At 46.5% G+C, this 12525-nt stretch overlaps 1 protein-coding gene across 11 annotated transcripts in view; it reads left to right on the top strand.

Moving 5' to 3' along the window:
• The window catches only part of Btbd9 (BTB domain containing 9), a 357021-nt gene that overhangs the window by 37715 nt on the left and 306781 nt on the right, over nt 1-12525 (top strand). For all 11 annotated transcript variants that reach the window (XR_015644580.1, XR_015644579.1, XR_015644582.1 and 8 more), the window contains 3 exon segments: nt 3778-3989; nt 6683-7046; nt 9556-9820. Coding sequence is in view for 7 of the 11 variants with exons in the window: in NM_001434574.1 (NP_001421503.1) it covers nt 3778-3989; nt 6683-7046; nt 9556-9820 (841 nt within the window). In the remaining 4 variants the exon portion in view is untranslated.

Below are 12525 nucleotides of genomic sequence, written 5' to 3'. Positions count from 1 at the left end.
CATATGTTCTCTCTCCTGATCCCCTGTATCGTCCTCTTCTCTTTCCAACGGTTCCCTTCTGTACACGATCTGTTCTTGTTTTATAGTTGAAGAATCTTGATTCTTGATTTATAGGACAGGGCAAAATTAGAATTAACAGGCAGAGTGGCAGTTATAAAACGTTACTTGAGAAATAATTACGTATTGTGTACCTGCATTGTGCGCATTTATACTGTGTACCCACATCGTGTGTGTGGAAATGATGTCATTGATTATCAAGTTCTGAAAGGTGACAAGGAGTTAATGCAGCTCCGTGTAGACAGCATGAACCCACAGCTATTCCATCCTCACTGCTCATTCGAATCACTTAGTGTGGTGACTCCAGTGCCTGGGCCCTGTCACGGGCTAATTAAAGCTCTGACGGGAGAGGACTCAAGCATCCTGCTTTCATTTTCCGAGCTTCCTGTGTGGTTCCACTGTTCGGCAAGCTTGTTGAGAATCACTGGTCTAATTAAAATTATTTCTATATGCCAATAAAAATTGTGTTTATTCCACACTAAGTGGCTGTTTTCTGTATCCAGCACTATTCACTTTATGTTTCCACTTGGAAAAACATAATTAAAATGTAAATTTAGCAAAGTGAAATTATATGTATTGAGAAGTGGAGATCTGGAGAACCCATTAAGGCAGATATTTACATATCCAGAATTAATGTTCATGATTTGTCAGCTGATGAATTGTAAATATCCCACTGAGCTAGTTAGCTGGAAATCAGTCACTGTTCAGCCAGAGCCATTTAGCAGTGGGCTGTGCCTTGGCCGTGACTTAGATAAATACCAAGAGCCGTTACAGCAGAGGGTATACACGGGGCGTGCGCAGTGCCTGCTGTCAGTGCAAACAGTGATGCGAGCATTTCTTCTGGGAGACGTGGGGTTTGGGGTCAGAATCCAGTAGCTTTCAGAGTTTTCTGGCCAACATAGGAAGTAACCAGGTGATTTTAAATATCAGCAGATAAACTAGCAGAAAAGAAAAGAAACCACAAATCTGTCTGCCCTTTGTTCTTGATCACGTTAGTCAAGCACTTGGCAAACTGGCCTATTGATCCAGTCCATTTTTTGAGTGTGTGTGTGTGTGTGTGTGTGTGTGTGCGCGCGCGTGCATGCATGCATGCGCCAATAAAAATTTTGTTTTGTCTGTAGAAGTCAGAGGGCAGCTTTGGCTGTTAATTCATCCTTAAACACTATCTCTGCCCCGCCCCCCTCTCTCTGTCTGCTCAGCGGCCCATAGCTCACTAACTATGAACCACAAGGACCATCTCTCTCTGCTTTCCAGGGCTGGGATTACAGGCATGTGTTACAGGCGTGTCCTGCTTTTTAGTATGGATTTTTGGAATTGAACCCAGGTCTTAAAGCTTGCGATGATGCCATCTCATTAAAAACAAAAATAAACCACAGACATGTTGACTTATTTACCTGTTCCTTATGGCTGCTTTTCAGTTCCCAAGGCAGATTTGACTGTGTGTGACAAAGCTGTGTAGTGCACACAACCAAAAGTATTTCCTCCGTGACCTTCATTGACAGTGCCCAACTCCTTCCTGTGCCCACATTTCCTGTTGTTGCTGATGCTTCCGAGCTGGTCCTAGTAAGCTGAATTTGGTGTTTCACATCCCAATGATTGTAGGTGGTGGAGTTTAGACCTTTAAAGTGGAAGCTGCGATTAAAGAAGAGGGGTTTGCCTTGTGTATTAGTTTTTCATTGCTGTGTTAAAACACAATGACCAGGGCAGTTTGTAAAAGAAAACATGTAGTCTAACTGCGGTTGCAGAGGGTCAAGCCTGTGATGGTGGTGGGAAGGCATGGTGGAGAAGCAGCTGAGAGCTTACATCTCAAACTGTAACCTCAGTGACTTCAACAGACACACCTCCTAATCCTTCTCAAACAGTTCTACCAAGAGGGCCTACGGAGTATTCAAACATAGGAGCCTAGCGGGGCCACTCCCATGCAAACTACAACCCTTCGGCAGCAGGGGAGGTGCTACTGCCAGTCCCCACACCCGCCATGTTCTCTTTCCTCTGCTCTTGCTGTTTCTCTCTCTCTTTCTTGGGGTGCTCATGTGATAAGAAGCAGATAAAGAACTTGGTTCATGAAGGTTTCCCCGCAGTCACAGGAGACAGACGTTCACACATCTTGCTGGTAACAGGTCTGGGTGTGGAAGTTTGAAGATGAGAGATCTTCAGCCTCCAATGTTGAACACAGTGGAGAAGGGTATATGGGGCTCAGAGTCCCTGGTCTCAATATAGAGGCTACCTCTGAGCCACCAGCCACTTCTTATCCCAGAGGATCTGAATGCTGGTGAAAACCCTCATGAAATTGCTGAATGATGACATCTGAAAAAGGCATGCTCTCAAATAAAAATTACAAACAGTTCTAGCTTTCTAAGATCTTAACTTCCCTCTTGAATGTATTGAACCTCAGCCCCTGGATTTTCGTTTATTTTTATAGACAGCCTGCACATAAAAGCAAGGAAGTAACTAGAAACGATATTCAAGCAATCACCATCAGTCTGATCATTAGAGCTACAAGTCTGAAAGGAAAGCCTATGTAGCTCAGACTAGCCTCGAACTCATAATCCTGCCTTGGTCTCTTGAGAGTGCTGGGATTAGACATGTACAGCACTCACCAGGCTGTGAAGTGGCGATTTAGAGAATATGCCAGATGGGCTCATTTTGGAAGGAAGCTATGATGTTCTGTAAAATTTATTAATAAAGTAAGTTACCTTTGTGACCACAAAAGATCGTTTCTATAAATTATTTAAGGTAGCTTCAGTCCAAAATCTCTTACATGAAAAGATATTAAATTTACTCTGTTCATAATTTATGCCTAGATCTGTACCAGAAAGACCTGCAGGGGTGTGGGATGTGGGGTGGGGTGTGGGATGGGGTGTGGGGTGGGGTAGGGTGTGGGGTAGGGTGTGGGATAGGGTAGGGTGTGGGGTGGGGAGTGTGGTGTATGGGATGGGGTGTGGGGTGTCGGGGGTGGGGTGGGGTGTGGGATAGGGTAGGGTGTGGGGTGGGGAGTGTGGGGTATGGGATGGGGTGTGGGGTGTCGGGGGTGGGGTGGGGTGTGGGATAGGGTGGGGTGTGGGGTGGGGAGTGTGGGGTATGGGATGGGGTGTGGGGTGTCGGGGGTGTGTGGGGTAGGGTGTGGGGCATGGGGGGGTCGGGTGTGGGGTGGGATGGGGTGTGGGGTGTGGGGTATGGGATCAGGTGTGGGGTGGGGGTGGGGTGTGGGATGGGGTGTGGGGTGTAGGGGGTGGGGTACGGGGTGGGGGTGGGGTATGCTGTATCCAGCCTTGCTAAACCAGTCTCTGCTAGGTGCAGGTATTCTCCGCCTATTGGGTTTCCTTTCCTTGAGGTGCCCTGTGGCAGAGAGCCAGTGTTCCTTGATGGTGATGGCCCCAGGCACTGCTAATTTTGACTACCCTGGCAGTTTGTCTGCTAGTGTGAGAGGCAGTGAAGGTCTTCCTGTGAGCGAGAACAGCTTGAGCTGCGGCTGGCAGTGAGCGGCTGGTTAAAGAGCAGCCCTTGATACTTTGGACTGAGGTGGAGGCTTGTAAGTTTTGGATAGCCTGGTCTCCACAGACTTTATGGCCAGCCTAGACTGCACATTGAAAACTGTTTCAAAAAGAAAGTGAATGTAATCATTGCTGATGGCCTTTGGTGTGGCGTTTGGGTGGCTGATATACGTGCGGTTTTCTGCGCATGCTCTTCTCCCTCACTAACGCCCACTCTTCTCGGCAGGTCAGTGACTATCATCTGTTCCACACGATGAGTAACAGCCACCCTCTTCGCCCCTTTACTGCAGTGGGGGAAATCGATCATGTGCACATTTTGTCTGAGCATATTGGTGCCTTGTTGATTGGTGAAGAATATGGTGATGTCACGTTTGTCGTGGAAAAGAAGCGCTTTCCTGCCCACAGGGTAATTTTAGCAGCGAGGTGCCAATATTTTCGGTAAGTGTATAGTAATCATAATTATTAATCATAATTATTATTATTTAGATTTAAGTCTTGTGGGAAGCAGTGGTGTTTTCTATGAAGAATATGTGACCCACGTGTGCCAAGTGGAATCCTTTAGGACAGTGCCTGGAGGAACTTTTATGTTTGCAGGTTTGTTACTTCCTGAGAATCCCCCTTTCTTTAGGAGCCAGCCTAGAATGAAGGGCTTAGAAGGCGATCGGCCCAGGCAGCAGCAGTTAAGGCCTCGTGACAGCCTGAAGACCTTCCTCTGGCTGTGTGGGCTTCTACCTCCTGCCCACGGTAGATGGGGGAGTTCGCACGCAGGTACTGGTGCGTAGGCTTCCTGAGGGCGAGCTGGCTCTCCAGACTGTAACTGGCTTGTGTGCTTCTGGGCTTCCTGCAGCCTGTACCTGTGGGTAACAAAAGCCCCAGGCTGCACGCGGGAATCTCAGACTGTTTCAGAGTTCCATTAGAATGAAAACTCATATATTATACATATACTATTACATACATAAAACACATATATATACAAATACATATTCAATGAATTAATAAAAATTCTACATATAGACAGCTACTTCTTAGAGCCTTAATTTTCCAGGTTATAAAAATTAAACTGATCTCTTACCTACATTTCACCTAATGTTTGCTGAACGGAAGTCACCAGTGACTTATTACTCATGTGATTGTTTATCTTTGACCTTGGCATTACTAAAGTTTTGTTGGCAATAAGAACGCTGGTACATAGAGTCACAGTTTCACTTGAAGAAATCGAGATGCCTGTGGCTTAGGGGAAATTGCATGTGTCCTCCAGTGAAAGCTGCATGTGGCCTTGAAAGGAGGGCTGATTGGTCAGCAGAGCCCAGATGTCTGCCTGTGTCACTCGCTGTCGCCGTGCTCCGGAGCTAGACCTACCCTAGTTCTATCAGCGTTCCCTCCTTGCCATCCTGTACAAATGAAGTACTATTGGGGAAACCAGAAGCTCAGAAACCAGCGAGAACCGGTTGCCCTTCCTAAGGGCAGTTTCCGTGGCATCTGGCCCTAGCCTGGCCTCAGTTCCTGGTGCCTGTCCTCAGTCTGCCTTTGCTTTCCCTTGCCCGTTTTTAGTCCGGTAGAACTATGCAAGTGCTTTTTAAGGTCCTTCCCTAATGTATTAGTAAGAGGACTTCTCGCCTTTGTGTTTACTGTTTTTGAAGACTGTAAGTTCTCCTCTCCTTAACAAGCAACTGAGAAAGAAACCTGCATGTGAGCGTGGTCAGAATATTCTTTAAAAGAAGCCCAGACATTTCCAGACATGGAAGGTGGTATCTAGCTAAGGGAATGTATTCCCTCACTTACTGACCTTTTGCTTCTGTGGAGATTGATCCCTTGAGGTATTTTGGTGCTCACTTGGGCTAAACCCACTTCTTCACCAGTGCTCTCTTAGATTCTCACTGAGAACACTATTCTTGTGCAAGGGAAGGCTAACTGTCTGTTCTGACTGAGCCTGGTCACCAGAGCCTATCCATTCCCCACAGGGCATGTTAGCTCTACAGGAGGGGGCCTCTCACAGAACATTGAACCCCTTTACTTATCACTGGGAAGGAGCCATGGCAGGCAGAGCTTTCCCAGATACAACCCATTGATCTCCATTGATCTTCCTCAGGATACATAGACTACACACGGCCCAGTATTTCAACCACGGCCAACTTGATTTCGTTTCCCCCCAGTGTCTCTGTACTCATCCCCATATATCCCTAACGAATTATTTTTTTCTCTAGTGGGTCTTAAAAGAATATATAGTGTGTCGAAACTGAGTCGAAGGGTATGTACAGTTTAGATTTGAATAGGTATATTACTAAATTGCTTCCCAAAGCAGAGTGGGCTCACTCCCATAGTCCTTAGAGCAGTGCATGGCAGAATCCATTTTCTTACTGTTGTGCCGCTGATCTCCTTGGGGCCTGTGGGGATTTACTTCGTAAACTGCTTCTGGTCTGGCAACATCTTTTTTTTTTTTTTTTTTTTTTTGATTTTTTTTTTTTTTGATTTATTTATTTATTATATATAAGTACACTGTAGCTGTCTTCAGATACACCAGAAGAGGGCATCAGATCTCTTTACAGATGGTTGTGAGCCACCATGTGGTTGCTGGGAATTGAACTCATGACCTCTGGAAGAGCAGTCGGGTGCTCTTAACCGCTGAGCCATCTCTCCAGCCCCCCTGGCAACATCTTTATATTGAGTTCATTGTTCTCTCAAAGATCACTTCCAACTGTCTGTGTACTTTGGCATTCTTGGGTTATCTCATTAACTCAGTTATTTGTGGTTTTAATTAAAAATGGTTTTTAAAAAAGATTTATACATTTTATTTATGTGAGTACACTGTCACTGTCCTCAAACACACCAGAAGAGGGCATCAGATCCCATTACAGATGGTCATGAGCCTCATGTGGCTGCTGGGACTTGAACTCAGGACCTCTGGGAGAGCAGTCGGTGTTCTTAACTGCTGAGCCATCTCTCCAGCCCTCAAGATGGTTTTTAAGTAATTTTTTTGTTTCCTTTAAAGACCCGTTTAAAATCACTTGCCTTCCTATGCCTGGCTCTTTGTGTCTTTAAGCAGATTCACATCTGCACAGCGTTGATAACCATTTTTCATGTATTCGGCAGCAAACCGTGTTTTCTAACTGTGATTCTTGTTTGGTGTGCAGAGCATTACTGTATGGTGGGATGCGAGAGTCGCAGCCTGAAGCAGAGATCCCTCTCCAGGACACCACGGCTGAGGCCTTCACGATGCTCCTCAGATATATCTACACGGGGCGGGCGACACTGACCGACGAGAAGGAGGAGGTGCTGCTGGACTTTCTGAGCCTGGCTCATAAATACGGGTTTCCAGAGCTAGAGGATTCTACGTCCGAGTATCTCTGCACTATACTCAACATTCAGAACGTCTGTATGACTTTTGACGTGGCCAGCCTCTACTCGCTCCCCAAGTTAACATGTATGTGCTGCATGTTCATGGACAGAAATGCTCAGGAGGTGCTGGCCAGCGACGGCTTCCTCTCTCTGTCCAAGGTGTGTTCTGCTCGGCACTGGGTCTGCATGCCTTCTTTCCTTGTGCTTACGGGACCACGGCACAGTGGTCCAAGGATCAAAGGCCTTGCTCAAAGCAGTCATCTGGGCCAGTGCGAGCCACTGGCCGCTGGGGCTCTAGAGCTTACAAGGCTATTGGTTCCATTTTCCTTTCTTTTCAAGGTTTTCCTGGTAGGTTTTATGTGCAGAAGAGACTGGTCTGTCAGTAGCTGGATTTGATGTGACGGTCAAGTAAGCTTGTTGTATTGCACACCGTTTGCTGTGTGCTCTCTGATGGAGAATGTAACTAGAATTCCTTTTTGGCAAAAGGAAAAGTCTTTAGAGCTGGGATACAGTCAGTGTCACAGAGGGAACATTGATAAAGAGATTTGATGTGCCCCGGGGATGTCCTAAAGTCACTGCTGGTGCTGCTCCTGACCCCGGTTCCCCACTGTAATGCTGTGCCGCTCCAATCTGCCTCGAACCCAGAGTCTCATTTGTGTGTGTGTTCTTTAAAGAGATAGGCAGCTTGATTTGAATGATCTATACTTTTAAATTTGTATTATTTATTGTATTATGTATATGTATATTTTATATATTACTCTGGAGGTCAGTCTGGAGACCTGGGGATTGAAACCATGGCAGTGCAGTGCTACTGTAAAACAAAAGGCTTTTAATTCTAGGCTTATCTCACTGACTTACAATGTACACTTTCCCAACGAATACACACATGCATGTGCTCACACATGTATGCACACATGTAGTTTGTCGTCTTTGTTCTTGCTGTTTTGTAAAGGATGGCTGCAGATTGCATGTATGCCCAGAGGACTTGACTTAAGTCAACATAGTAGATCTGTTTGCACGTACAGGGTTATTGCTGCCCTGTGTGCAGTAGCTAAAACGTGAAGCAGTCTAAAGGTCCGACAGCAGCCATATCAATGATGTGGTGTGTAAACACCATGGGGTTCGTTCAGCCAAAAGGAAGTGAAATACTAACAGCTGCAGGGGGATGGATGAACTGGAAATCCTCACAGGAGGTGAAACAAGCCATCCTCAGAAAGGCCAATGTCACTTGTTACTCTCATAATGGATATGTGCAGAAATATGCAAATGCAAGGGTGCGGCTTTCTTAGCTTGCTTTCTATTGCCCCAATAAAACACCATGACCAAAAGCAACTTGGGGAGGAAAAGGTTTCTATCAGCTGACAGCTCTTAGGTCACCCTCCATCATCACTGGGGGAGTCTGGGAAGGAACATGCAGGCAGGAATGAGGCAGAGGCTCTGGGGCAGGGGGGTGCTGGCCACTGGCTGGCTCCCTACTGGCTCAGCTTGGCTTCTTTTGTTTAACCCAAGATCATCTGCACAGGGGTGGCACTGCCCTCAGTATGGTGGGGCCTCCTCCCACACCAGCCATTAATCAAAAAAAAAAAAAAATGCCCCACAGAGTGTGTACAGGCCAATCTAATGGAGGTATTTCCTCAGTCGAGAGTCCCACTTCCAGAACACCATAGCTTGTGTTAAGTTGACACAAGTTAACCCTTACAGTAGGGTAGGCCATGAACTAGGAAAGGAACTATGGAAAGGGAAGAGGAGATCTAAAGAGACTGGGAAAACAAGGTGCGGAGTGTGTGTGTCCTTGTGTGTGTGTCTGTTTGTGTCTCTTTGTATATGTATGTGTGTATGTGTGTGTATGCATATGTGTGTGTGTCTCTGTGTGTGTATGTTTATGTGTGAGTGTGTCTGTGTGTATGTATATGTGTGTGTGTCTTTCTGTGTGTATATGTATATGTGTCTGTGTGTGTATGTATATGTGTGAGTGTGTGTGTGTATCTGTGTATGAGTGTGTGTGTCTGTGTGTGTGTGAATGTGTGTGTGTGTGTGTGAATGTGTGTGTGTGAATGTGTGTGTGTCTCTGTGTGTGTGTGTCTCTGTGTGTGTATATGTGTGTGTCTCTGTGTATGTATATGTGTGTGCGTGTGTGTGTGTCTTTCTGTGTGTGTATGTATATGTGTGTGTCTATGTATGTGTGTGTGTGTGTGTGTGTGTAGGGTCGTGGCATGGGAAGTGGAGCAGAGGAATGTTACAAATAAGAGCAAAATGTTTGCAAACATTGCTCACTCTGCATTATAATTTTAAAAATTAACAAGATGAGTCTAGTTAATTTGATGTGTAGATATGTGGGAAAGACCTCATTGCTTTATACAGTGGCACAAAACGCCTGAGTCTGAAGGGAAGGTACTGTTGTTTTTCTTTTTAAAATGTAATAGCCCATGCTTTCCTAGAATTCACTATGTAGCCCAGGCTGACCTCAGACCCACAGTAATCCCTCTGCCTCAGCCTTCCAAATGCTGGTTATTGCTGCCTGATCCCACAGCCGGAAGTGGGGAAGGGAAGAGCTAGGAAGATCAAAAACCATGAAAGCATCGCTGCCTGTGGTCCCGTCAGGTTGACTGGTTGTGTGTGCGGCTCTGCTCCATGCTGACTTTTTCTGGTCCCTTTTTACCTTTTGCAGACAGCACTTCTGAACATCGTTCTAAGAGATTCGTTTGCTGCTCCTGAGAAAGATATTTTCTTAGCCTTGTTAAACTGGTGTAAGCACAATGCAAAAGAGAATCACGCTGAAATCATGCAAGCTGTGCGTTTACCTCTAATGAGCCTCACTGAGCTTCTGAATGTTGTGAGGCCATCAGGACTCTTGTCTCCGGATGCTATTCTAGATGCCATCAAAGTGCGGTCGGAGAGCCGGGATATGGACCTCAACTACAGAGGCATGCTCAGTAAGTACCTGCTTCCCTCCTCACCTAGGACTTTGTTGGCCCCTTATGCCAGCCCATTCCAGCCGTAGAACCGTGGCGCAGTCTGCAAAGACAGCCCTGCTGCCTGTGGCTGTCGTTCTCTGCCATCTGTCCCGACATGATGAGCTGCACAGACCAGCTCAGCTAGTTCCTGTCAGGCTGGTCACACGTTTCTATACGCTCCTCAGAATGTTCCTAGACACTTTCCTGAAAGGTCGCTTGTCACACTAAAACGCTTCCTCCTTCCTCTACCAAGCCCTGGCACTTGTGTGTCTAATTCTTCAGGTGCCACACATACAGATTCTGAGTCATGGCTAATGTTAATAATAGTATTTTGATTTTTCTTGCAAATGAAATAACAGCAATTGACAATTATAAAGTCCGTTCTTTTTAAGATGTAATTATTTTATGTACATGAGTGCTCAGTCTTCAAGCCCCAGAAGGAGGCATCAGATCCCATTACAGATGGCTGTAAGCCACCATGTGGTTGCTGGGAATTGAACTCAGGACCTCTGGAAGAGCAGTCAGTACGCTTAGCCACTGAGCCATCTCTCCAGTTCTATAAAATGCTCTCTGTGTCATTGTGTTGCAAGGAGATTTGAATGAATATTTAAAGATTTCGATGACCTGGTTTAAACCGGCATGCAGACGTTTACGGCAGCACAAGCCTTCTGGTCGTAGCAAGCTCTTTCGTCAGGGCCTCTCAGATACTCAGCTGTCTCTATTAATCTCACCCATCTTCCAAACTGGCATTCACCCAATCACTGCCATTCCAACCAAACATGAGTCTCTTGCCTCATCCCATGGTGCTGCTCTCCTGGGTGGTCAGGAAGACCTGTGTGGAGAGGAGACACAATAGACACAGTGGAGTTATGGGCGAGCAGTGGGAAATAACAGAGGTGTAGACAAGATTCCAGGAAAGAAGGACTTGGTGCTAGCAGGATGTAAAATTGAAGATTATGTTTAGGGTAAGTGTCTTAGTCAGGGTTTCTATTCCTGCACAAACACCATGACCAAGAAGCAAGTTGGGGAGGAAAGGGTTTATTCAGCTTACACTTCCACATCGCTATTCATCACCAAAGGAAGTCAGGACAGGAACTCACACAGGTCAGGAAGCAGGAGCTGATGCAGAGGCCATGGAGGGATGTTTCTTACTGCCTTGCTTCTCCTGGCTTGCTCAGCTTGCTCTCTTATAGAACCCAGGACCACCAGCCCAGGGATGATACCAACCACCATGGGCTGGGCCTTCCCTCCTTGATCACTAGTTGAGAAAATGCCTTACAGCTGGGTCTCATGGAGGCATTTCCTCAAGGGAGGCTCATTTCTCTGTGATAACTCCAGCTTGTGTCAACTTGACACAGAACCAGCCAGGACAGTAAGTTACAGTGGTTTTTTAAATCTACACAGCCAGAAATCCCAAGTGCTGTTACCTTAGGATAATAAACGGTGCCAGGTGAGGCTTAGCTCGGTCTACATCCTCAGAGTTAATGAGCCGCAGTGCCCCTGAGAGACACTGAGCTCGCTTCTGTGCTCTTGGGTTGGAGGGTTTCTGATGTTTGTCCTGTCTGGCGAGGCTGGCCATTTCCTGGAGTGCTTCCTCTGTTGACTGTTCTGGGACATTCCTAAAATGCTGGTGGGCCCTAAATCAGTGTCCTCAGCCTGGTCTTCTTTCCCAAGTTATCAGATCTGTATTTCTTTTCAATTGACATAGCAGGTTTTGGGCCTCACAAATTTTGTGGGTGCACATGTATATGCGTGCACAGCAAGTTGGAGGCCAGAGGTGAACCTCGGTATAATTCCTTAGGAGTCATCCAGCCTGACCTTGAGACAGGGTCTTTTACTGGGAACTGGGGCATGCAGATTAGGCTGAGTGTCTGGGCAGCAAACCCCAGGGATTCGCCTGACTCTTCCTCCCCCAGTGTTGGGATGGACAGTTGCGCACTGATATTCTCAGCCTGTGTGTGCCCTGGGAAGCAGGTTTGGGTCCTCAGTGTTTGTGTTGCGGCCACTCTGTAGACTGAGCTATCCCCCAGTGCCTGGGCCAGACAAGTTTGATTTTAAGGCCTGAATTAGCAGTAGCAATGCGATCTGGCAATAAACGATCTGAGTTCTAGTTTTCTATCTCAGTGTTGTTAGGAGGATTACGTGAGATAATTTGTATACATATAAGCTCAGTAACAGACTATTGCCATCAGTATTGCTGTGGTTTCCCCATCTCAGTATGTCATTGTGTGAATCGTCAGTCACCACATCTTGGTAAACAGTTTCTTTTACTCTTGGGGTTTAAGGACAGTGTTTTTGTGAGTCTTATGCACTGATCTTTTGTCCTGGCCATTGGACACACTGAGCAGCATAGAGCAGTGAGTGAGTGGTGGATGGATTCCCAAGGTAAAGCTCCTAGGAAGTGGAAGCACATTGCTGGGGTTCAGTCAGAGAAAGGAGTGTGACGTCAGAGTCCAAGCCTTGGAGACCCCGAGGAGAAAGTGGAGAAGCAGAGACAAAAGAGCCTGGAGAACCACAGACGCTAACCAGGAGAGAGCTGCTGGATGGAGAGGCAGTTAATGGTGTCTCAGGATGCCAGCCAGTCAGGGCAGAGAGAATCGAGAGGATATAGACTGCGTTGAGCCTGCGAATTGTCCAGGGAGCGAAGCCATTGTGTTTGGAAGGGTAATACTTAGAGTGTGCTA

This window comes from Rattus norvegicus, chromosome 20 (genome assembly GCF_021556685.1).
Source record: "Rattus norvegicus strain SHRSP/BbbUtx chromosome 20, alternate assembly SHRSP_T2T, whole genome shotgun sequence".
Taxonomy (NCBI): Eukaryota; Metazoa; Chordata; class Mammalia; order Rodentia; family Muridae; genus Rattus; species Rattus norvegicus.
This window is presented reverse-complemented; position numbering and strand designations above follow the sequence as displayed.